The sequence below is a fragment of the Sturnira hondurensis genome, unplaced genomic scaffold (assembly GCF_014824575.4).
Source record: "Sturnira hondurensis isolate 20B ecotype Veracruz unplaced genomic scaffold, ASM1482457v3 Scaffold0021795, whole genome shotgun sequence".
In the NCBI taxonomy this organism is placed as follows: Eukaryota; Metazoa; Chordata; class Mammalia; order Chiroptera; family Phyllostomidae; genus Sturnira; species Sturnira hondurensis.
Window position 1 is genome coordinate 10,594,567 of NW_028094426.1, and position 27,812 is coordinate 10,622,378.

The 27,812-nt window shown below is 35.8% G+C and overlaps 1 protein-coding gene across 3 annotated transcripts in view; it reads right to left on the reverse strand.

The window, feature by feature from the left end:
• ATF7IP (activating transcription factor 7 interacting protein) overlaps positions 1-27,812 on the reverse strand; it is a 119,045-nt gene that overhangs the window by 7,052 nt on the left and 84,181 nt on the right. For all 3 annotated transcript variants that reach the window (XM_037033957.1, XM_037033956.1, XM_037033955.1), the window contains 5 exons: positions 23,393-23,457; positions 8,670-8,748; positions 4,112-4,267; positions 2,375-2,554; positions 314-426 (listed from right to left, as the gene is read on the reverse strand). In XM_037033957.1, coding sequence (XP_036889852.1) covers positions 314-426; positions 2,375-2,554; positions 4,112-4,267; positions 8,670-8,748; positions 23,393-23,457 — 593 coding nt within the window. The remainder of the gene's footprint in view (positions 1-313; positions 427-2,374; positions 2,555-4,111; positions 4,268-8,669; positions 8,749-23,392; positions 23,458-27,812) is intronic.

Genomic DNA, 27,812 nt, shown 5'->3' on the forward strand with positions numbered 1-27,812 from the left:
TTTTAATTCTAAAAAAAAATTCTTTTTAATTTACCCATGGTTAAAATGGTCTGTCTCTTTCACTTTACATTCCTCAGCTGTGGACTCTCTGTACACTGTAAGCCATCACAAACTCAAAGATCTTTGATGATTATCATCCCTAGGAACATTTGTTCAAAATGATTAAGATCTATTCTCTACAATAAACTTCTGCAGGAAAAACAAAAGACCTATCATTTCCTTTTGATATAAGCAGTTAAAGAAGAAACACCAACTGTAATTATATCTGACAGCTTCACAGTAGAGAACCTGGGAAGCCAGCATCAACCCTTACGGTGTGCACGTGTGGGGGTCGATGATGCACTGTGAGCTGAGGTCCTGCCGATCCCAGGGTTAGTCCGTTGTTTACAACGTATGTAGTTGCTTGAGGCACTCGAACTGTGACACCTACAAAAGAAAATTGAGGAATAAATTGGAATTCTATTCTAAATTTGATAGAACACTGAGTGAATACTTGAAGTCAGTAAAATGGTATTTTTAAAGTATAAAGAAAAAATATTTCTAGCCTAGAAGTCTACACTCAGCCAAAGTATCATTCCAGCATGAGGACAAATAAATGTTCATATATGCAAGCAACCAAAAAAAAATCTTCCCCTCAAGTAGCCTCTGGAGGATATGAGCCACAAATATAAGAGAGAAAACAAAGAAAAGAGGAAAACACGAGATAGAAGGAACAGGAGATCCAGCACAGAAGAGGAATACATGGAATCCCTACCAAAAGAACTGTGAGTAAAAACCTTAGAACACTGGAACACTAGAGGTACACCACGTATAGAAGCCATCAGGCCAGAATGAAACTCATTTCACCTAACAGAAAACTATCAAGGCAAAAGAAGCAGAAAATTTAGAGCCACCTATTTCCCAGACCATATTCCTGCCATATATATTCATACCTGGCCCACACTATATAGTTCTGCCACCTACTCTAACTGTGGCGAGTCCAGCTTCCCAGAACTCAGTGATGGCCTTCTTCACTGATTTTACCAGAGAAAAGCTCTTGTAAACTTGAGGAAGTTGAAGCTGGCTATGAACCAAAGATTCTGCTTAGTTTATATTCTCCTGGAGGCCATCACCTAATAATGGCATTATCGTGGTATCTTTAAGCAGCTACATTTGTCCTTGCTATTAAATTTTGCAAAATGAAACCTGTCATGGATACCTATATAGATGGCAAACCCATATAGAAAAGTACAAAGTAAGGATGATGGTTACCTCTGATAGAAAGAGAGAGGGATGCAATTAAGGATGGGCATGGAACAGGCTTGTAGGACACTGACAAAGCTCTATTTCTTAGCTGGGTGGAGAGTTCATTGATGGTTCACTCTATTATTTTTTAAACTTCAAATATACCTTTTATATAAACATCTATGTATTTGAATGGTGTTATTTTACTATTAACATAAATATATACAAATATTCCTCAATTTATGAAGGGGTTAAGACCCCATAAACCCATCGTAAGTTGAAAATGTATTTAATACACTTAATTTACTGAACATTATACTTATCCTACCTTAAACATGCTCAGAACACTTACATTAGCCTACAGTTTAGCAATTATCTTGAGATTCATCTCAAGAGTAACTGCCCTGCTCTTCTCACCAGGAAACACAAATGTGTACTTTGTAGACATGATGGCATGCAAAAACAAAATGCGATATGCAAAAAAAACTCTGGTAACACAGTACCCTGTAGAGTATCAGCTGTTTACCCCCATGCACACATGACCAACTGGGAGCTGTTTCGTTGCCCCTGCCCAGCATCACAAGAGAGGGTCACTTATAGCATATCGCTAGCCCAGGTAAATATCAAAATTCAAAGTATGGTTTCAGCTGAACTGTGAATCACTTCTGCACCACTATAAAGTCAAAAAAATCTTAAGTCAGGAACTGTCTGTATGTGGAAACAAGTTTCCTTTAATGTTTTCCCATCTGTCATTTCTCAGCCATCTTCCATACCTTTAAGATTCTCTCTCCTTGGAGGGTATCAATTACCATTACTCTCATCATCTGAGCTAAGTCACAGTTAGTCATTCTCACTTTAATTCAGCAAGATATCTCTTAATAGAGAGGAGTGTAGACCAACATCACACAGAGTGCTGTAATTATACAGGCCATAATTAAAGTTAAAGACAACACAGAGAACATAAATCACATAATAAACATGTCCAATTTTTCTGGTTAACTCTCCTAATGGAAGAAAAATGAATTAATAATAGTTTTCTATGATATTATAAAACCTTTTTGCTAAATCTAATATCAATAAAAGGTACTCCAACTAAATGCTGAATAACTACATGTAAGTCGGGGCCATACACAAGAAAAGAATCTCTTACTATTTTGGGGATTGACCTGCCGAACAGTAGGAGCCTGCATGACAGTTCCTCGCAGGGGAGCCTGAGCTGGTGGGGCGGGGAGAGTTGTATAAACCACTTGGTTTGCAGGAGCTCTTGGTACAGGAAGCCTCGTGGTCACCTGAGTTGCTGGACGATGTGTTACATTCACGGTGGTTGGAGCTAACAAAAAGTACAAAAATATATTAAGAATGCAGTAAAGCCTATGTTAATTAACTTTGTACTATATCTAATAAAGAGAGAAAGAGAGACAACAGTTTCCTTCTGGAATGCTGATAGGGCCATCCAAAATTAATAGTATTTCAGATGAAATATTCAGATGAAAAGAACATCTCAACCATGGTTAATGTCTTTCCACTCTTTAGTTTTACTTCTTATCTTTTATATGAAGATAAAGAAAAGGTTTAGACCAGAGAGCCTAATCTCATAGAAGTGACTGAAAAGAGCAGATTTTCCCCCCTCCATGTTGAATTGTTCCCAGGAGCGTAGAGTTTCAGGCCCTCTGGACTGTCTACAAATGGGTACTAATCCAGAAGAGTAACTCTGTATCCCACAGATCATGGAACTAGCTGTCTATTATAACTGACATTCTCTCCAGGTGAGTTACACCATCTCTTATTCAACACAGTAAAATATTCATTAAAATGCATGCTTCTTTCTGGTCTGCTGTGGTGTTCCTCCAGACCTATGGTATACTGAGTATTAATGCCTCGAGTGATGTTAACATACATTTATCAAAAAAATGAGTCCTAAATGTTCACTCACAATATGAAACTAAAATAATGATTTTTGGAGTTAACAGCTTTTTGTTAATAGTTCTGAATTAGAATCACATTTTATAAATGACCATATATTAACTATATAAAAAAAGTATGAAATCTTTTGTATGGAAAAATGGGTTCTATAAATAAAATAAATTTGGAGGTGAATGCTGGAGATACCAAGATAAAAAGGTTTCTTTACTAAAGACTCCTAAGCATTTCTAATATGAATTAGAAAATGGGAGTATACAAGGATGAATACTAATCTCTTCATCTCTTTATTCCCTCCTTTTATTACCTGTACTGTACATGAGCTTGCATAAGACAGCTTTCTAAATTATTTAAATTAGGTGACTGTCATTTTAATTTCACTGGATATAATTCCATGTGAACTCAATATTTTCTTTAATGAGAAGTGTGATTACATAAGTAATTTGCAGCTAAGCCTCTAAGTGATGGGCTATTTAATGAAGAAAAATTGCCTTGAATGGCTGCCAAACAGTTTAGGAGATATAGGCTACACCTTGAAAATAATCTGATTTACAGCTTTTTGAGAGGTACAAATAAAACAGTAGTGTGTATCTTCTCATGGTAGTGTTAGGCCAGTTAAAACCAGTTCAAGTTAAGAATTATTTAAAAACTCTTATTTAGTCAATTATAATTTGTTGGTTATAATCAGAATGAATCATTACAGCCATTCCTTGCAGAAAAACAATACTCATTTCTGTTGTTTACAGTGGCAGATGACAAAGGCATATAGTTTAAGTCTTCTACATAACCATTCAATATAAGTGCTGCTACTTAAGCTAGTCAGGAAAACTAAGTTACACTGCATTCGAAAAGACACATTGTCTTCAAAGTAATGACGAGAATTTTCTGTCTAACCTGTTCACTTGATTCCACTCATATTTCATTGCAGACAAAACTAAAGCTTCAGTTCAATGATTCAGCAAGTTACCTGTAGGTAGTAAGTGGATCGTTGTCTGAGATGGTCCACTTGTTGGCACCCCAGATGGTTGAAGAGGTGGTGCTGGCTGGATAGGTTGCAACGGTCGAGACACAGGCTGAGAAGAAGCCATGGCAGACACGGGAGTGTGATTTTGCTTTTTAGTGTCTGTCAATTAAAAGTGGGACATTACAATTATTGATAGAAACAAAATTAGAAATACAGGTTTTTCCTTTATGGGCAAACTTAACATTTGCTTGCCACTAACTCACATTTACTGCCTAGCGAACAATTCCTTTCCGTTTTAATTACATGTATTTGCCAATTTGAAAACCACAGATTCTAATTCACATTTATAGAAATACAATTTTATGTTATGTTTTATTTTTATGGAAGAATACTTTTTTGAACTCAATACATCATATCAACTAAAACTATTTCACTTCCTACATACATTTATATATATATATATATCAAGGACATTCTCCTAGACAAATACCTATAAATTGATGAGTTTTTCACCACAGATCATAAATCCCAATTAGTCTAATGTTATTTAGATTCTTTTGTTTAATAATGCAGATGGTTGCTTATTTACATTACCCAGTCTTTACAATAAAATACAGAGTGTGTATCTCAAAAAGTCTGCAACAGCCAATTAAATTAATGTTTGCATATCAGAAAAAGCCCTTGAAAATAGGTAGCCACTATACAGTATAATATAAAGAGTATAAGTTAAAAGCTCTTCTATCCAAAATGATCCCCACTGATTTCTGCCCTACAGAATTCTAAAATGTAAATAAGTTTCTATGTAAATAAAATTCTAAAATGTAAATAAAACTTAAGGTTTTAGGAAATAAAAATTTAATTGGGTGCTAATAGAAAATAATGGACTTTAGAATAAGAGAATTTAAGGCACATCAAAGGTGGGGCAAAGGAAAAAGATCCCAAGAGGCAGGGATGCTAGAAAGAGAAATGGCAAGAGCACCAGAATAGCCCTACCTGGGTCCTGTCAAAAATAACCTGTTATTTATTTGTCCACTAGAAATTCATTATACTTAGAGTTCTCTATAAAAAACAGAACTCTATACTTAGAGTTCTCTATAAAAAACAATACAGATAATTTGAAACTTTTTAAGAATAGTCATACTGGTAATGAATTCAACCATGACAAATGATGGCATAAATCTTCCAGTTTTATAGAAGTTTATAAAAAAAAAAAGTGACTATACTATCACAAAAGCAATTGTATAGCTACTTAATTTTGTTTTCCTAAAATCAAATGAAATATCCTACTCCCTAACATGTAACTTTTTAAATCTTTAGGTTTTTTACATTTAATGTCTTTAAGGTAGTAATTAACTTAGTATCTGGGACTTCTGGCCAAGATGGAGGCCCAGGTGGAAACACTGTGCCTCCTTGCACAACCAAGTTTGAAGACAACAAAGTTTTAGTAACAAAAATGCAACCAAAGCACAGAAGATTGAACTGTACGGAAGATTGACAACAAGGAACCATTCCGTCAGACCGGTAAGAGGGGTGGAGTCAGCGAGACAGAGGCTGGCGGAGAGGGATCTGAGGAGGGTTGCACAGGAAAAAGTGGCTGGACCGACCCAGGCGTGGGTGGTGGCTGGCAGATCCCAGGCGTGGGGTGGCAACGGGCGGACCCAGTGAGGGCGCAAGGCAGCTGCGAACCATGGTTAAATATTCATGTGCAGATAAACCAGGCAAAGGAGCGAGCAGTGAGATGGATTGCACAACCCAGGGCCCCAGCGCCAAGAATTAAAGCCTAAAAGCACCAATTGGAAAAACTTTTGGGGACGAGGTGCTGGGAGAAGCTTCCAGGCTCACAGAGTTTGTTGGAGAGACACACAGGGTCCTGGAGGGTGCACAGGCCCACACACCCGGGAGCCAGCACAGGGGAGAGGGAGGGGGCAGTTTGCTTGCAGGAAGCAGCACAGGGGACCAAAATCCAAGAGAGAGAAGAAATGTCATTGCCCCTCTCTGACCCCACCCCCCACATACAGCATCACAACCCAGGAACTGGGTCACCCCTCACTGGTGAACACCTAAGGCTCCGCCCCTCATATGTTGTAACAGGCACAGACCAAAACATTATGGCTCAGAGAACAGCTCAAAGCCCCAGAGCCAATACTTCTAAGCAACTAAGAGATAGCCAACCTATCAGATGCACAGTTCAAAACACTGGTGATCAGGATGCTCACAAAACTGGTTGATTTTAGTCACAAATTAGAGGAACATATGAAGGCTCAACTAATTGAAATGAAGGGAAATGCACAGGAAACCAATAGTGATGGAAAGGAAACTGGGACTCAAATCAAGGGAGTGGACCAGAAGGAAGAAAAAAATGACCAAACAGAAAAGAAGGAAGAAACAAGAATTCAAACAAATGAGGAGAGTCTTAGGAACCTTCAGGACATCTTTAAACGTTCCAACATCCAAATTATAGGAGTACCAGAAGGGGAAGAGGAACAGCCACAAGTGGAAAACTTACTGGAACAAATAATAAAGGAGAACTTCCTCAATCTGGCAAAGGAAATAGACTTCCAGGAAGTCCAAGAAGCTCAGAGAGTCCCAAAGAAGTTGGACCCAAGAAGGAACACACCAGGGCACATCATAATTACATTACCCAAGACCAAAATGAAGGAGAGAATCCTAGAAGCAGCAAGAGATAAGGAGACAGTCACCTACAAAGGAGTTCCCATCAGACTGTCAGCTGATTTCTCAAAAGAGACCTTACAGGCAAGAAGGGGCTGGAAAGAAGTATTCCAAGTCATGAAATCCAAAGACCTACAGCCAAGATTGCTCTATCCAGCAAAACTTTCATTTAGAATGGAAGGACAGATAAAGTGCTTCTCAGATAAGGTCAAGTTCAAGGAGTTCATCATCACCAAGCCCTTATTATAGGAAATGTTAAATGGACTTAACTAAGAAAAAGAAGATAAAAAATATGAACAGTGAAAGGACAGCAAATCCACAGTTATTAACCACTACACCTAAAAAAAAAAGCAAAAAAAAAAAAAACAAAAGCAAACTAAGTGGACAGCTAGATCAGGAGCGGAACCATAGAAATGAAGAACACATGAAGGTTTAGCAACAGGGGAGTGGGAAGAGGAGAAGGAGGGAGAAGGTACAGAGAAAAGTAGCATAGACGGTAGGTAGAAAATAGACGGGGGAGGACAAGAATAGTATGGGAAATATAGAACTTGTGATGACACATGGACATAAACTAAAGGGGGGGATGGTGGGGGAGGGGTGTGCAAGGTGGAGGGGAATGAAGGGGGGAGTGGGACAACTGTAATGGCAAATCAATAAAATATATTAAAAAAACTTAGTATCTGATCATACCAGAATTTCCACATGCATTATATAATTATCACCACAGAGATTTACAGATAAGTCACTGAACAAATTTATTTTATACAGTCAAATAAATTTGAGAAATACTTTATCTTTTGAATCATTGTTTGAGAATTACATCATAAATTAACAGAGTAAAGGCTCAGAGAAGTCTGTATTAAGAAAAAAACATACAACTTGGGGTGGTGAAACAATACTAATATGCACGTGATGTGTTACAGAATTGTACACCTGAAACCTATGTAATTTTATTTTATTCTTTTAAAAGAAACTTAAAAGAAAGCTTTATTTATTTATTTTTAGAGAGAAGGGAAGGGAAGGAGAAAAAGAGGGAGAGAAACATTAATGTGTGGTTGCTTCTCATGCAACTGGGGACCTGGCGGGTAACCCAGGCATGTGCCCTGCCTGGGAATAGAACCAGTGACCCTTTGGTTCACAGGTCCACGCTCAATCCACTGAGCTACACCAGCCAGGGTGAAACCTATATAATTTTATTAACTGATGTCACCCCAATAAACTCAATAAAAAGAAAAATAACATGTAATTTTGTTTACTATGCATATCCTAAGCATATTTAACCATGAAACTTTTTACTCATAGAATGTCTATTAACAATGCAGAAGAATAATTTGGACTATTGGTTAATATCTATCTCATATTATTTCTAAATATTATAACTCAGAATAATACTGAGAATTTTGGGTGTACATGATTTTTAACATTACTTTCATTTTCACTTAACTACTATAACACTAAATGTAATTATTTCAAATAACCAATTACACATACACACAACTAAAAGTACCTACATTACAACACACACGTATAAGATACTGAGAGTCGGAAAACCTGGGTTGGATACACACTTCCCTTACCAACTTTGTAGTCTATGAATCTACCCTTGACTCTAAAATGGGCATTATGTGGTTACTGCATAGATCAAGTGAAATAACAGATATAAAAAGATAGGTGTTCCATAAGTTAAATATTCTCCTAATTGCTCTGTTTTCCTCTATGCCTTTTTATATTCACTCAAGATTTGATTTTCATTTTTTAATTCTAATCTAAAAAACTCATTCTAGAAAGAATATGAATACACCAAACATAAGCTATCTCATCAAATATCACACTAGATTGAAAGAAAAAAAATATCAAAGGATCACTTAGTATGATTTCCCATATTAAGTACCTTGTGCAGCTACATTCTCTTCATCATCCATTGTGAGGTCAATGACACCGCCTGAATCACTGCCTGTGGCTTTTCCACTCTGAAAAACAAAACTTTTTCATTTTGCAAAAGAAACATTGGCAGACATAAATAAAACATGAAATAGTAAGGAGGAAAATTCTACAAGGATAATGAATAGGCTGGTTCAATGATTGTATCATTTTCTCTTGTGTTGTTTTATACAGTAACATGCTATGCAGGCTTGTAGCTCAGGAGCAATAGGCTAGACCATACAGCCTCAGTGTGTAATAGGCTAGACCATCTAGGTTTGTGTAGGTGCACTCTATGATAATCACATAATGATGAAATCCCTTAATGACACATTTCTCAGGTTATCTCAGATGTTAAGCTGCTATGCTTGACTATAAATGCTAATCATAATTACTTTATGATATACTATACTGCAGAGCAACTAAAACCAATGAAGTTTTCATTTGCAAAACCCAAATTTTGTGAAGCTAAAGAAAATAAGCCCCTGAGGCTTTGGGCCCATTCCCAAGTTAATAATATCAACTGTAAGTCCTACAATTATAAACCTGGAGTCATGATAATGACTTCAAAGAAAATGACTTATTAACACTGCAAATCTGTAAAATCTAATACTACAAGTACTTAACAAATCCACAAAGAAGGTAACAGAATCCAGTCACTACAAGATATCACTAAGGTCCATTTTTCAAAATTTACTAAACTTTAAATTTATCAAAAATTACTAGACAAATATGCAAAGACCAGTAAAATACAACCAAAGAGAAAAGATAGTTAATTGAAAATGATTTCAGTTGAAGCCAGATGTTGAATTTAGCAAAGACTGCAAAGTAGCTGTTAAAAATATGTTCATGTGGCTCAGTTGGTTGGGCTTCAACCCACAAACCAAAAGGTCACAGGTTTGATTCCTGGTCAGGGCACATTCCTACACCGCAGGTTCAGTCCTCAGTTGGGGTGCTTACGAAAGGAAACCAATAGATGTTTCTCTCTCACATGGATGTTTCCCTCCCCTTTCCCTCTCTCTAAAAATAAATAAATAAAACCTTTTTTAAAAAAAAGTCGCTGAGGATAAATAAAATAAAAAAAAATATGTTCAGCCATGTGACAGATGTTACTCAGTGGTTGGGTACTGACCCGTAAAGTGAAAGGGCAATGGTTCAATTACCAGTCAGGTGATTGAACCTAACATGCCTGGGTTGTGGGTTCTGTTTCAAGTTAGGGGCACACGAGAGGCAACCAATCAATGTTCCTCTCCCACTTCAAAGTTTCTCTCCCTTTCTTTCTCCCTCCCTTCCCCTCTAACAATTAAAAAAAAAAACACTTCAAAACATTAAAGAAAATATATTAATGACTGTGTAATTAAGAGGCAGAAACCGAAAAACAAAAATAGAAACAGAATAATTAAGGTACTTTTTAAAATCCCAAAAGATTGACGAAAAGCAAAAAAATAACCAAACCAAATAGAAACAAAATTTAGATAAAACAAATGTAAAATATTGCAAAACAGCAGACCTAGACATAACCATATCAATATTATAACTATACTACATGTAAACAGATTAAAATTTCCTGTCAAAATATAGGGATTATCAGATGGGATTTAAAAAATCAAGAAATAACTATTTTTTTCCTCCTAGATACTCACTTTAAATGAAAAACACAAACACACTGAAAAAAGTAAGCATAAAGTTTCTTGTGATCATGTAAATACTAGATAAAAAACAATAAGGGAAATTTTATAATAACTAAAGGGCCTATTTGTTCATTTCTCCCATTAATTTTGTTACCTTCATGTCATGTTTTGATGCTCTACTATAAAGTTCATATTTTTGTATAATGTATACTCTATAACTGGACAAGGCCCACAATCAAATTTAATCTGTTAAATTATATTTTTATTAATGATAACCTGGCATTCAATTTATTTTAAATATATATTTATTGATTGCTCTATTACACTTGTCCCATTTCCCCCCCTTTATTCCCCTCTGCCCTACACACCCCTTCCCACCCACATTCCCCGGCTGTAGTTCATGTCCATGGGTTGTACATACAAGTTCTTTGGCTTTTCCTACATGACTACCTTTCCTAAATGACTCTTAACCTCCCCCTGTCTATTGTACCTACCATTTAGGCTACTTAATCTCTGTACCTTTTCCCTGTTGCCCCTCCCACTGCCCTGCTGATAACTCTCCATGTGATCTTCATTTCTGTGATTCTGTTCCTATTCTAGTTGTTTGCTTAGTTTGTTTTTGTTTTCAGGTTCAGTTGTTAACAGCTGTGAGTTTGTCATGATTTTACTGTTTATATTTTTTATCTTCTTTTTCTTAGTAAGTCCCTTTAACACTTCATATAATAAGAGCTTGGTGATGATGAACTCCTTTGACTTGACCTTATCTGGGAAGCACTTTATCTGTCCTTCCATTCTAAATGATAGCTTTGCTAAATAGAGTAATCTTGAATGTACTTCCTTGCCTTTCATGACTTTGAATACTTCTTTCCAGCCCCTTCTTGCCTGTAAGATCTCTTTTGAGAAATCAGCTGACAGTCTTACAGGAACTCCTTTGTAGGTAACAGTCTCCTTTTCTCTTGCTGCTTTTAAGATTCTCTCCTTATCTTTAATCTTGGCTCTAAAATCATGATGTGCCTTGGTGTGTTCTTCCTTGGATCCAACTTCTTTGGGATTCTTGAGCTTCCTGGACTTCCTGGAAGTCTATTTCCTTTGCCAGATTGGGGAAATTCTCCTTCATTATTTGTTCAAATAAGTTTTCAGTTTCTTGCTCTTCCTCTTCTCCTTCTGGCACCCCTATGATTCAGATAATGGAATGTTTAAAGATGTCCTGCAGGTTCCTAAGCCTCTCATTTTTTAAAATTCTTGTTTCTTCATTCTATTTTGGTTGTTTATTTCTCTCTTCTGCTCCAAACCATTGAGTCCCAGTTTCCTTCCCATCACTGTTGGTTACCTTCACATTTTCCATTATTTTACTTTTCATAGCCTTCACCTTTTCCTCTAGTTTGTGACCATACTCAACCATTTCTGTGAGCATCCTCGTTACCAGTGTTTTGAATTGTGCATCTCATAGGAAGGCTATCTCTTTGTTGCTTAGCTGTACTTTTTCTGGAGCTTTGATCTGTTCATTCATTAGGGCTTTTTTGTGTCTGTCTCTGCATTGTTACGTATAAGGGGTGGAGCCTTGATTTTCACCAGCACAGGGCAATCCACGTCACTGTGCTGTGACACTGTATGTGAGGGAGCGGTCAGAGAGGGAACTGTCACTTTTTCCACTCTCTGACAGTTTTCAGTCACTTCCCCCACATGCAAATTGGGCCCTTCTGGTGCTGATTCCTGGGTTGGTGGGTTTGTGTACATTCTAGGACCCTGTGGGTCTCTCCAATGAAGTCTTCTGTGAGGCCGGGAGTTTTTCCCACTGCCTCAACCCCCACAGGTATTTTCAGTCAGAGGCTTTGAGGCTTTATTTCCCTGCACTGGAACCCTGCGTTGCTTGGTGTATCTCACTCTCCAGTTGTTCCTCCCAGTTAATCTGCATACGAATGTTGGACTGCCCAATCCACAAGGTACTGCCTCTCCTGGTCCACTAGTCACCACCTTTGAGTACTCTCCACTCGGCTGCCTCCTCTTGTCTCTGTCCCTCCTACCAGTCTGGATGAAAGTTTCTTCTTTAACTCCTTGGTTGTCGGACTTCCATACAGTTCAATTTTCTATCAGTTCTGGTTGTTTTTTGTTTTTGAATTTGTTGTTCCCTTCTTTGGGTTATATGAGGAGGCACAGTGTGCCTATTTATGCCTTCTTCTTGTCCGGAAGTCCCAATTTATCTATTATCGAATGCGAAAGGTAGTTTCCTGGCTATATTTTCTTTTTGAGAAATAAAATTGGTAATTATTTCAGTAATTATTAACAGTAATTATAAGATGATAGCTAGCACTATTGTTATTGGGCTCTGTACTAAATGTTTATATTCATTAACCAATCTAATCTTTATAATAATCCTCTGAGGTGGGTAATAGCATTAGCCATATTTTATAGGTGAAAAATTCAAGGTGTTAAGTATAAAATTCAAGCCCAAAGTCTATCCACTAATAAGTGACAACAGCCAGGTTGTTTTGACTCTAATAGCTTATTTCTGTCACTAGGTGCAGAATAAGCAGACACATACACATATTTGTATCGTTACATTTTTTCTGGTATCATTTCTGAGAAAACTCATCAGAGACATTACACATTTATATCTGCATTTACACATATTACTGAAGTTCTCAACTTGAAACTATAAAATAAATCTTAGTTGCCATTAAGTAGGTTTTAATAATAAGAAATGGATTTTACTTAACAGTTACTTCCCCCAAATGACCACTCTCATTAAATGAACACAAAGAAAATTTCAAGAGAGCAAAGATACTGGCTTGTGGGGTTTTTTTGTTGTTTGTTTTCTATAATGAAACAAATCAAAAATTGCATACATGAATGGTTACAGTAGGGCACTTCAACAATTGGGAAGAAAGTTAACACAGAAGACCCGGTGTTCACTTTTTGCACATCTCTCCTAGGAACTTGGAACTAGAAAACAGACTTGGGTATCTACCAAGAATGTAGCCCTTTGAAATTTTTCATTAATGATTAATAATTTTCTTAACTACACCTTGAAAAATGGGCTGGATGAATCATACTGGCTTGTCGAGACTGATGTGAACAAACATCAAGATAGATGTACATTTGATTTTACTGTTGGAATCTTGAATTTGAACTGTCCCGGCTGGTTACATAGAATATGTGGCTATATGATCAGCTGTCTAAACTACCGCAGACCTTGAGACTCAATGAAGCTGTGTTGCTCAGAGATTCTTGGCACATGTCCCTAATAACAAGAGAGAAAGTACATCCTATGTGATGTTGAAGAATTTTCTATCTTTTTTTTTTGGACACGGGTGGATTTAGAAGCCTGTGCCTAACCTCTCTGAACTCCACTTGATGTATATCTTTTTCCTGTTACTTTTGCTTTCTGCCTTTTTGCTGTGTAAACTGTAACCATGAGCGTCCTGCTATGAGCCTTACGAATCCTAGCAAATCACCAAAATTGAGGGTGAGCTTGAATCTCTCAAAATAGCAATATAACTACACATAGCAGAATAAAAAGAATATATTGTATTATAATGTATGCTGATGATTTGAATAAATGAATAAATTTTTCACTACATGAAATATGAGGTCTATCCAGAAAAAGTCCAGCTACTGTTAATATAATAAAGAAGATTTGTGCAACATCCATGTAACTTAGCAGCCAAGGAGAGTGGACTAGAATGTGCATGTATGAAAAATGACGACTTCACTGTACTAGTCAGTGGGGGCAGTAGATGCTGTTGAGTGAGCATGTGTACTGTGTAGCTGTCACATTCCAAATGACTGAGCAAATAGAACAATGATTCTGCATCCAATTTTGTGTTAAACTTGAACATTCCTCCACGAAAATTATTCAGATGATTCAGAAGGCGCCACAGGTACGAGCAACTGATGACTGGCAGCTTTATCACAATGTACCCGCTCATGTATCATGTCTTGTGAAGAGATTCTGGCAAAACATCAAATCACCCAGGTGCCTCAGACCCCCTACATCCCAGATTTGGCACTCTGCAACTTCTGACTCTTCCACTAAAATCACCTTTGAAAGGTAAGAGATTTCAAACCATTGACAAGATTCAGGAAAGTACAACAGGGCAGCTGATGGCAATTGGGAGAACTGTGTAAGGACCCAAGGTGCCCACGTTGAAGGGGACTGAGGCATCATTGTCCTATGTACAATTTTCTTGCGTCTTCTTCAGTAAATGTGTTTATTTTTCTCTTACATGGCTGGGTACCTTCTGGACAGACCTCATATACTATTAATGTATTATGTAAAATGAGATATATGAGTAAAACATGTACTAATACTATATTCTATGTGAAATATGTTAAGAACTTATTTGGAGGACATTAGAGAAATCTTCATTCAAGGACTACAAAAATATTTTACATATTTAACTATTTCTTAAACTAGGTATGACTGAACAACAATAATTTCCACATAAGTTATTCAAAAGTCCTTCCAATTTCTACTAACTTTAACCCTGTGGAGTTTGTAGTATAAAAAATTACAGCATAGATCGCTTGTATCCAAGAGATACATTCATTGCTAATATGTGCTTAAATGTAAAAAAAATTTTTTAGGCACTGCAAAGTAGCATTACATTTAATAATACATGGTTTCTAAATTTTCAGTTACATTATTAAATTATTAAAGAAATTACTAAAGAAATATAAAACCAAGAAAAACTTTTTAAAAATAAAAACATGGATATTGCTAAAATATATAGTCAAAAATATCTTTAACATTAATTAATCAGAATCTTCAATAGTTGGCTTTGCAAGACATTTGTTAACAGTTATCGTAAACAATACTGCTGTGCTCAAGGCACATATGCTTTTCATAACAGCAAAAATATTTTGGTAAGCGGCTCATTTTGGATACACTGCACCTAACGCATTCTTTTCTTTTCTGCTTGTCAAGAGAGGCTAAGTTGTCATTAGAATTCCTTCAATGTGTGTTGGAAAATGATGAAGGGTTAGGTGTAAAGGCTTATGCACACCTGTAGAGATTTCTGAACACCCTTTTATTTGTTCTGACACTAACTGCATTACGAGATTTCTAATAACTATTCTGTGCCTTATTTTCACATTGTTGTTCAGAATATGAATAGTTTGACCATTTATTCCTGCAATATTCAAAATTATGTGGAATATAACCATAGGCCACCTTATGGTTTTCCTGGCCACATTACATGTACCTATCATTTGGTCCAGAGTGTCAACTACTGACTTTGTCTGGCTGTAATATTCTATTATGCCAGGCTTTTGCGAATCTAAATATATGGTATCATCAAAATGCATACTTGAAACTAAATTTACCTTTCCCCCCTCTTTTGGGGAATATGAGATACCAAGTGAGCAATCTACACCAACTGCAAATAAGTTGTCTTTTTCAGGCCTTCTTTTAGAAGATAGAAAGAAATTCAGAAGAGAGTTGAGATATATTCTTATGAACAGGATCTACTTATGGAAGTTACTTCTTTTAGAAGTCAGAGAAAATTTATATTAGTGAACCAATTATCTGCTGGTTCTTTGGGTCTCTTGATTACATATGCTGGTTTATTATTAATCAAGTAAGGAATGTCAAGCTGCTTACTGTCATATATTTCAAGATTTCCTGTGTAAAAAAGTTTTGAACTGACTATAGCCAAAATTTTTATACCATATTTACTCGGTGTGGGTGTATATATTATCTAAACCGACATTTGCCTCTAAACCCAGGTAACATTTTGTCTGTTGTTACATTCTGTCCCATAGAGTAACAATTTTCTACAAATGGCTGAGAAAATGTCCCTCACAACTGCTAATGTGTTTACTTACAGTCATTCTAAGAGGGTAAGTTCATCATCAAACCTGATACAATTATGAATAAATCTAAATCTCCATAAAGATATTAAGTCTAAAAAGTTCAATCTCACTATCATCTAGCCCATAAAAGATGCAAATTTAGCTCATTACTGTGATGTAAACCAGCAAGATACAAGAAGCCTAAAAATGCTTTCAATTTGGTTTTGTCTATTCATTTAGCACCTCTTTCTCATGAAAATCAGCTCAATATAGAATCAATGTATTCATTTGTACATAATAAGACTAGATCTAAAATATCATTTGTGATAAAGCAGTTCAAAGTTTCAAGTTCTGTTCTGACACTTTTGCATTTGGCTGAATAAACAGAAGATGACACAAAATATTCTGTGGCTGTTTTCTAATTTGTCTTCTCACTGGATTTTCCCTCCATCTTCACTCTTTATCCTTTCCAAAAATATACTCTTCATTCATGTCTATTTCATCTTCACTTTCTTCATGAGAAATATCTTCCTAAGTACTGGAATCTTTTGAACTAACTTCCACATAATCTTCATCTTCTAAATCACTTTCATTTTCACATTTTACTTTATCATTCTCATCAGACTGGATGGAGTAGCATTGGCTGAAGTTCTTCAAAATGTCTTAGGTTATCAAATCAATATATATTTCCAGCCATTTCCAACAATAAATGAAAACCAAACAAAACAACCCTGACTTCCAAGTTTGTGGAAAAATAAAAAATTAAAAACAACTACATTGACACTGACTTCGGAGTTTGCTATATCTCTCAGACACAATTTACTATTGAACATCACACACCCTTACAAAACACATATTGTAACAAAACTGATAGCTTAAGCACAGCTTAACATCAGTCACAAATTATGCAGCTAGTCATGACCTTGAACCTATAACACTCGACATATGTAACAATATTTAAGAAAATAGTTTCTTTGTGTCTCTCAAATCAGCCATGACCTCTGCAGAGTTAAAGTGTTAAAGAGTTCAGAAGTACAACTACCTAAGATCTGTCATAGAAAAAAATAAGGTAGTCACAAGTACATACTTAAATAGTCATAGTCTAAAGAATCACAGGCTATTTCACACTACTTCTATTTGCTAATAAGGGGCATATAACAAACTAATTTCTTAATAAATCTTAAAAAAACCAACAGTGTTACATTAATAAAGTTATTTAGCACAGTGAGAAAACTTGTATTTGTACCAGAAAAGTCAAGCCAGCAAAGCATGGGTTTATAACTGGCAGTACATACATACTTTTAAAATGGCTTCTTTTTCTAAAAAATATATTTTATTGATTATACCATTACAGTTGTTCTATTCCCCGCCCTTCATTCCCCTCCACTCCCACCATTCTCCCCCCTTAGTTTATATCCACGTGTCTCAAGTTCTTTAGATTCTTTATTTCCCCCACTATTCTTGCCCTCACCCCTATCTATTTTCTACCTACCATCTACGCTACTTATTTTCTGTACCTTCTCCTCCTCCCACTCCCCTGTTGCTAAACTTCCATGTGTTCTTCATTTCTATGGTTCCACTCTTGATCTAGCTGTCCTCTTGGTTTGCTTTTGTTTTAGGTGTGGTTGTTAGTAACTGTGAGTTTGCTGTCCTTTTACTGTTCATATTATTCATCTTCTTTTTCTTAGATAAGTCCCTTTAACATTTCATATAATAAGGGCTTGGTGATGATGAACTCCTTGAACTTGATCTTATCTGAGAAGCACTTTATCTGTCCTTCCATTCTAAATGAAAGTTTTGCTGGATAAAGCAATCTTGGCTGTAGGTCTTTGGATTTCAGGACTTGGAATACTTCTTTCCAGCCCCTTCTTGCCTGTAAGGTCTCTTTTGAGAAATCAGCTGACAGTCTGATGGGAACTCCTTTGTAGATGACTGTCTCCTTATCTCTTGCTGCTTCTAGGATTCTCTCCTTCATTTTCATCTTGGCTAATGTAATTATGATGTGCCTTGGTGTGTTCTTCCTTGGGTCTAGCTTCTTTGGGACTCTCTGAGCTTCCTGGACTTCCTGGAAGTCTATTTCCTTTGCCAGATTGGGGAAGTTCTCCTTTATTATTTGTTCAAATAAGTGTTCCACTCATGGCTGTTTCTTTCCTCCTTCTGGTACCCCTATAATCTGGATGTTGGAACGTTTAAAGATGTCCTGGAGGTTCCTAAGCCTCTCCTCATTTTTTTGAATTCTCATTTCTTCATTCCTTTCTGGTTGGATGTTTTGTTCTTCCTTCTGGTCCATTCCATTGACTTGAGTCCCAGTTTCCTTTCCATCACTATTTGTTTCCTGGACATCTCCCTTCATTTCAATTAGTTTAGCCTTCATATGTTCCTCTAATTTGTGACTATAATCTACCAGTTCTGTGAGCATTCTGATAAACAGTGTCTTGAACTGTGCTTCTGAGAGGCTGGCAATTTCTCGGTCTTCTGAGACTTTGAGTTCTTTTGCGCCATCTTTTGGGCTGTTCGTGCCTGTTACGTAGCAGGATAGGAGCCCTAGGTGTTCACCAGAGCAGGGCAACTCAGTCGCTGGGTTGTGATGCTGTACGTGGGGGTGGGGTCAAAGAGGAACAATGGCGTCCCGTCTGCCGCCTCCCGCCACAGCCGCCACGGTCACCTGGGCCCACACGTTTCGTCCCACTGCACGTGAGTGTGCCACCACCGTTAGCCCTCACCCCCTGGGGCCTGCGTGGTCCGTCTCACTGTGCGCAAGTGTGCGACCACGGTCAGTCTGCCCCACATCCTGTGTCCAGGCTACCTGCGCGCCTAGGTCGAGGGATCTGTCCTGCCCGACCCTGCTCCGCTGCTGGCTCTGCCCCTCTTACCGTCCTGATTGAACGGTTCGTTATTGTCGGACTTCCATATAATTCAATTTTCTGTTCTTTGGCTGTGTCTTTGTTCTCCAAACCTTTGTTGTATTCAAACTTGGTTGTGGGAGAAGGCAGAGTGTTTCCACCTATGCCTCCATCTTAGCGGAAGTCTAAAATGGTTTCTAATTATAAAATACAACTTGTTTTGTTTATTGTTCATATCTACAACTGGCACTGACTCAAAGCTGAAACTTTGCTGTTTCTGACAAGGTTTTGCTTTAGGAGGTAATCTGCCTACACAAAGTGCTTGGTTGTGATTTTCATTCCATGGTTTTGAATTCTTCCTCAAAGCCAAATAAGATTTCCACTGAGAGCTCAATTTATTTTGTTGTACTCTCTTTGTTGTCTGATACAGTCACTTACTGTCTCAGATGACTTTTATTTTTTTAAAGATTTTTATGTATTTACTTTTTTAGAGAAAAGGGAAGGGAAGGAAAAAGAGAGAGAAGCCTCACTGTGTAACAGATATATCAACTGGTTGCCTATCACCAGCCTCCAACTGGGGAACCTTGCCCACAACCCAGGCATGTGCCCTGGCTAGGAATCGAACCTGTGACCTTTTGATTTGCAGGCCGGCATTCAATCACTAAGCCACACCAGCCAGGGCTGTTTCAGGTGATTTTTGACTGGTACAGGTTTGTTTCATTAAACATGGCAGTTACATAGCACAATCAATAAATAGTAAAATATTTTAGATTCAAAATCTGTGAAGTGTAGAATAATATATAATATTTTGAATTTTCTAGACTATAATAAGAAGTTGGGTGTTATTGAACTTTATATCATTGTTTAATTTTTCAAGTATTTCCAAATTTTATATCAATTTGAATTTCATTAAATATTTAAATTATACACACTTCACTTTGTATAACTTTTTGTGATGATGAAAATGTTTTATAACTGTGTTTTCCAGTATGATAGCCACCAGCCATATGTGGCTATTGAGACTTGACATGGAGTAAAGTAAAATTTAAATTAAATTAATTTAATTAATTAAAATTTAATTTTAATTTGAAAAGCTACATTTGATTAGTGGCTATCATTTTAGACAATATAACTTTAGAAGAACCATCCTAAGAAACACAGCCATAACAGCATCATTTTCCTATCCTGAAAATGTTACTTACCTTGTCTAAATAACAACAAAAATCACTGAAATAAAGGTGTTTATAAATTTTTAATTTGTTTTATTTTATAAAGTAAAACTAGCCTTCCATAAATGTTAAATAAAAGCCACCAGTTCTATCAACATTTTGTATATCACGTTTCCTAAAAAGTATTCCATATATTTTTAATTGGAAATATAGTTAAAATCCACAATATATCCTAAGGAATAATCACAATTTGATCCTTCATATCATACATAAAATTGCTAAAATTTGTACAAAATTAAATATTTTTTACTTTAAATCATTTATGATTTCTTTAATTACAGTTAACATATATATTAGTTTCAGGATTATAACCCAGTGATTGAATATTATATAATTTACTAAGTTATCTTGATAAAATCTCACCCATCTGACACCACACAGTTATTACAATATTATTGACTGTATTCTCTATGCTCTCCTTGACATCTCCATGACTGTTCTGTAAATACTAATTTGTACTTATTCCCTTCATCTTTATCAACATCCCCTCAAAACTCCTTCTATCTGACAACCATCAAAAAAGCCTCTGTATCTATGAATCCCTCTGTTCTATTTGTTCATCAGTCTCATTTTCAATTGTTGGTAGATATGTATTTATTGCCACTTTATTATTCGTATTTTTTCTTTTTTTCTTCTTAAAGACAACCCTTTTAATATTTCACATAATAGTGGTTTGATGGTGATGAACTCCTTTAGCTTTTTCTCCTCTGGGAAGCTCTTTATATGTCCTTAAACTCTAAATGTCAGCTTTGCTATGTAGAGTAATCTAAATTGTAGGTCCTTGCTTTTTATGACTTTGAGTATTTCATACTAATCTCTTTTAGCCTGCAAAATTTCATTTGAGAAATCAGCTGACAGTTCTAACTGCTTTTCTCTTGCTGCTTTTGAGATTCTTTTTATATCTAATCTTGGTGTGGGCCTCTTTAGGCTCATCTTGTCTGGTACTCTGTGCTCCCTGGATTTGCATGTCTATTTCTTTCACCAGGTTAGAAAAGTTTTTCATCATTATTTTTTTCAACCTAGGTTTCGAATTCTTTGCTCTCTTATCCTTCTGGCATCCCCATGATGTGAAGGTTGGTACACTTAAGTTGTCCAGGGTCTCCTTACACTACCCTCACTTTTTCTGGATTCTTCTTCTTTTTCTATTCTGCTTGTTTTCTGTGTCCTTATCTTCCAAATCTCTGAATTGACCCTCTGCTTCATCTACTCCACTGTGATTTCCTGCAGTCTTGATTTCTGACTGGTTCTTTTCATGTTTCCTACCTGTTTGTTGACATTCTAAATTCACCTGGCATACTTATAACCTGTGTTTTGAACTCTGCATCTGGTAGATTGCCTGTCTCCATTTTGTTTATTTCTTTTTCTGCAGTTTTGTTCTGTTCTTTCATGTGTTTGCTTTCATGTTCTGTTCTTCAACATGATCTGAAGCTGTCCATCAGGTGCGTTGGCCCTGGTGCTTCCTAGGAGGTACAGACCAAGGTCAGGCATTGCCTGTGTTCTGCCTAGGGCTACCCTGACATGAGCTACAAGGCAGTTGACAGATGGCTGCTACTTATGCTGGGCTTGGAGGTGCCCAGGAGAAGCTGCAAACAAATGCCGACAGCCCCTAGTGCTGGGCCTGGGGCCACTTATCAAGAGATACTGGACATGCTGGGGCCAGAAGGTGCTTATTTGAGAATTTTTAGGAAAGTGTGACACACGAGATAAGACAGGCGGTTCACATAAAAAGGGTATCACAGACAACTTGCGCTGGCCCACAATTTGGGTGGGGTGGGGTCTTAGGTTAATCACCAGGGCAGGGTAAACAGTGATAGGCACTTTTGTCTGGAAGAAAGCTGTTCCTACAGCTCCCGCCATTATGCCAGAGAATTCAGTTCATCCTGTGTGCTACTGATGCCTTTTGAGCTGCTGCGCCAGTCCTGGGATTAAAGCAAGTTAGTTCAAGTAAGTTCATGTGCAGACCCTTTAAGAGGAACACCTGGGTCCCTAGAAGCCCTCTGCTTCAGTCAGCCACATGCCCCACTGGTTTTTACAGCTAGAAGTTATGGGGATTTCTCTACTTGGCACTGGAACCTTGGGATGGGGGGCCTGGTGTGGGGCTGGGACCCCTCATTCCTCAGAGGGAACCACTGGAGCCAGGATAGTCCTACAAATTGTTACGTGTGTGTAAAACTAAATTGTTCTATGCCTGCACCTTTCCTAACAGTCTCAACGTGGCTTCTTCTTTACAGTCTTAGTTGTAGGACTTCAGTTAGATTTCCTATGGTTCAGAATGATGGTTGTTCCTTAGTTTAGTTGTGATTTTGAAGTGGTTGTGAAAGAATGCAAGTACTGCATTTACCTGTGCTGCCATCTTGACTGGAAGCTGAAACTAGTATTTCTAATAGCTTTAATTTGATCAATAAACCACGAGTATAACCAGTTTTGTCAAAAATCCTTCATTTTAGAGCAAAAGTCCTAACTAAAGATCATTATGTCCTTGTTTTAAAATTCATGTCATTTATTCATGCCTGATTTATTCAAAACTTTTTGTTTTTCCTGGAAAAATATGATTTCCTTGAAATGATTAAGAGGAAGGCAGAAAGTAAAACTGTCAACCTAATGACTTTTCAATAAGTCTATTATAATACCTAAAGCAATACAGTGAAAGAAATAGGAAGAATATTGCTAATATAGGGAAAAAGTAAGTACTCCATTCCTGAATAATTAAAATTCAACACAAAAAAGTACGAAGATTTGCAAAATACTAATCAGCGATCAGAAAGAACAAGATTTTCTTTCTAAACAGCTATGTCTGATCAGCTTTAAAGAAACTAAAATGGTGCTTCTCTAACATGTGTTGGGAGTATATGTATATGTGTGTGTGTGGCGGAGGGAATGAGTGAGACCTTTAAAAAGATGAGGCAGAATGAAGCTACATGTGCAGACTGAATCTTTATACTACATGAGGGCAAATATAGACTGTCAATTACATGAGCCGTGCAGTAGGTTAACATAATAAACTAATATTATCTGTAAGAGAATTACTAAGTAAAAAGAAATTCTTATCAAATATTACAGAGAAGTTATTGGAAAATCGTTTGAAGAGTTATGAAGAACACAGAATAATTTTCATTGTATTAAAGATAACTGATAGAAATCCATTCTCTAGTGGACTGTAATAACAATTTTAATTTGACACAATAGGAAAAATCTTACCTGTGATGTGCTATCAGCTGCTTTCTTATTAACAGAAGCATCTATTGTTTTGTTTGTCTGGTTTTCTGAAGAGTCAAGGAAAAAAAAAGTCAGCCATTTTTAAAAGCACCTAAAAATGTGAAAGGTTGTGTTGCTTTATATACAATAATGTATGCAATTTTCTTCAAAATTTTTTTGGTCTGTCAGCATGTCACCTACGTAAATGGACTCTCTTATAGAACACTGTCAGAGTATTTTTTAGAAGGGCAAATTCACAACAAATAAAAAAACTTCACAAACCCATTGGCCTAGAAATTTTAACTCTTATCCAAAGAAATATCTTAAGAGGAATAATTTAAGATGTGCTTATGTAAATGTTCTAACATGATTGAATGGTTAAATAAGGTACCATAATAAATTATTTCCATACTATCTATCTTAAGAAAAATATTGAATGACATGGCAAAAATGTGGTAAGTTCATTAGAAAGATAGTTAAAAACACAGTGATTCTGAGAACATATGCATGCATAATCCCAGTAGTTCAACAACAGATGATTTTTCTTTATTCATTTTTCAATTAAGTTGTGTTGAATTTTGGCACACACACACATACACAGGTTATTTCCATAATGTCACAAAAAGTAAACCAATGCTTTTCTGTCTCAGTACTGAAAGAGATGGTACTGAATTTTATCAAATGTGTTTAGAATCCACTGAGATGATTATTTACAGTTTCTTCTTTGGTGATGTAGTGAATCACTTTAATAGAAGTTTTCTAATGTTAAAACATCCATTCTTGCTTTTTGTAGATAAATTTCCTAGGCAAAATATGAATTTCTTTCATTCGGAAATCTTAAGAACACATGTAAGGTAAACTATGTTAAAAAAACAGGAAATAGAACTATGTATTTTCATATATACATAACAAACCTGTAAAAAAATCAGAATACCTACCTACCTGCTAGAAGAGATTTTTCAAGGCTAGGGAGAAAAAAAAAGGCCCTTATAATTTCTCCCTACACTATCTGAATTATCTTAGTTCTTATTGTATGAAGCTATTACTTTAAGATTTATTTTAATCTTTAGATTATTTCACTTATAATTAACCAGTATCTGTTATGTTGGACTGTGAAATAGCTTAAATAAAAATGAATCTGTTATGAAATCTGTTATGTTGGACTTGAAATATTACTTAAATAAAAATGAATCCCAAGCTACTGACCCTACATGGCAGTGCATTAAATACACTGATGACATCACCAAAACATCAGTCATTTACTACCAAAGTTTGTTCGACTACATCATTTGAGATTTGAAACTCGTTTTTATTTTCAAGTGAACATAAAAGGTTAACTTCAGAAAAGCAGCTTCGTTTTATTTTCTGTCAAAATATCCTCACATAAAAAAAATTCAACACTCAAAAAAGATTTAGACTGCTTAATAAAAGTTTCATATATATATAAATGCATACACATACACAAACATATACACTATCAAGGCTGAGTTAATTATTCAAAGAACTGTAACAATATTTCCAAGGAGATTTTCAATAAATATCCCCCTACCCATTTGTTACACTATTTTCTTCATTTTTAAAATGACATTTTACAATTTCACTGCATCTTTTTTGTTTTCTTTTACTATAATGAATACCTTAGATGACTTCTGAAAGTAAAGTTATAAAATCAATCTAGTCTGGTATGACATGAGAAATTGTACTTCAAATCTATCATTTGAGAAACATCTCTATCTCATTATTCTTATTTTAAACCAATACTGCATTTTTGCCAGTCATAAAAAGGTTTTATATAAGTGCCAATTACTAGTGTCCCTTAGTAGGTGCTGAACAACTGTATGAAAATGAATGAGGTGCAGAACTTTTAAAACATTTCACAATACCACTCCTAAGAGCCTCTTAACCGCTCTCCCAGCTCCACTGTTCTCCCCTCTAAACCATTCCCCTCACTACAGCCAGTGGTCAAAATCCTTTGGTCCTATTTTCCACCTTCTTCCAATTTATTATCTCATATCTTTGTAGAACTCCCATATCTCCTCATAAAAACTCCTGCATATCTAATTCAACATATTTATAATTAATTACTTATTTAAAAGTCAAGATTCCTATTTGATTAGCGCTTATGAGAACAGGTAATATCCTGTACCTCTATGTATATACTACAGGACTTTAGAATAGTACAGGCATTCAATATTTCATGAATGACTGACATCACCATTAATTTAAGTCCTAAATTTCCAAACAGTCTGTAGGATGATTTTTACTCTAGTATGAACAGAAAATATTGACTTACTCTAAGATATACAAATGATAATAAAATACATACAAATGCACACAATCTGCTTAGACAGCATATATTCTTATTAGGTCAAAAATACCTACGTAAGTACAGTACTTTAAAAGTTTTAAATATATATTTAATTAATTAATGACATTAGGTATGCATTAAAGTTTGGCTTCAACCTTCACATTAAGCATTAAGCTAAAATTTGCATTTTGGCTTCAGCTTAGGTTCTGGGAAATCTAAAAGGCTAAATGCATACTTTAGCATCATTTATGGGACCTTGAAATTACGCATGGTAATAAGATTTCATTCTAATTAACATTATGAATGACACACAAAGCTTACCATTCACATTTATGGTTAATATCTAATAAGCCACTTTCAAATGTATGTAAGCATTCTAAATAGAACCTGAGATGAAGATCTCCTTAATATAATTTATATTGGGTTGGCCAAAAAGTTCATTCATTTTTTCTCTAAGTTGGCTCTAGTACTGCTTAGTTGTCTCTAACTTTTCATAATTTTGTTAGACTGCTTGTCATATCAGCATGCAGTTTTTTAAAAAACATCAAAATTGGTGAATTTTTGTGTAGCTATTTTAATACTGAAGATGAAAGAAAACATGCAGTATTTTTGGCATATTATGCTTCATTATTTCAAGAAAGATAAAATCACAACTTAAACACAAAGAAATTTGTGCAGGGTATGGAGGAGGTCCTGTGACTAACTGAACATGTCCAAAATGATTTGTGAAGTTTTGTGCTGGAGGTTTCTCACTGGACAATGCTCCACATCCAGGTAGACCACTTGAAGTTGATAGAGATCAAATTGAGAAATTAACTGAGAACAATCAATGTTACACCATGGGGAGATAGCCGACACACTCCAAAATATCCAAATCAGTAAAGTTATTGGTGAAAATGAAAAACGTGTCTTTTATTTTATGGAAAAACTAACCAGGTTTTTTGGTTAACCGAATATGTTAAAGTACATATAAATATATTAAATATATATATGTTGAAATATGCAATTTTAAGTGTAAGTATAAATGTACACTATCAAAAGAAAGGATGTACTAATTAATGATTGTGAAAACTATTAATTCTATATACAATAACTTAAAAAGTCAAGTAATTAAATGCAAAACAGACCGACATTGATTACTATTAATAGAGTAAATTAGCTAGATAACTTGGGAAGAATATTCCCCTTGTGTCAATAAATATTCATAAGAATTTTAAAAGATGAAAATAATAAAATTATATTATAATTCTGATATTTATAGAAATGTTTAGGATACTAGTATTCATAACATTAAACAAAATCTTTTAAGTTACTTATTTCTTTTAAGGCCATGGTCTTTCAGGAAAAGCTCTATATTTAAGAATATCTTGTATCATTTGACTATAAATTTAAAACAATGTCAACTTAGGCTCAGTATTTCATAAAGAGAAAAACCTCCCAAATCACATAAAACAATGACCATGATAAATCAATCATCTTCCATTTTATTAAAAATTACTAAGGATCAGGAGAAAAAGTATTAGGAAAAAACAAAGTAACCTGCAAATATTTTGCTCACTCCCTGAGAGTTACGAGTAAGCATCTTTTAGTGTTCCTAACATGAATTAGAGTGTCTAAGGAACAATACAGGAGCCAATAACACTAAGAAATAGTTGTTGTACTATACAAACATTTAATTTTTTTTTTAAAAGATTTTATTTATTTATTTATTTATCTTTAGAGGGGGAAGGAGAGGGAGAGAAACATCAATGTATGGTTGCCTTTCGTGCATCCCCTGCTGGGAGTTGGCCTGCAGGGAACCCGCCTGCAACCCAGGCATGTGCCCTGACTGGGAATCGAACCACGATCCTCTGGTTCGCAGGCCCGCGCTCAATCCACTGAGCTACACCAGCCAGGGCCTACAAACATTTAATTTTAAGTACTAGTATCAATAACAATTGCATTTTTATATAAAATTTCAGATTTACTCTTACATCCCAGATGTAAATTATATGTAGGGTAATATTCAGATTCAGTCAATTATTATTTCATCTGTCACTCACTGACTACTCTCTCAGCAATTCTGTGAAATACCATCACTTTTAAATAAGAAAATATACACAGAGGGCAAGATAC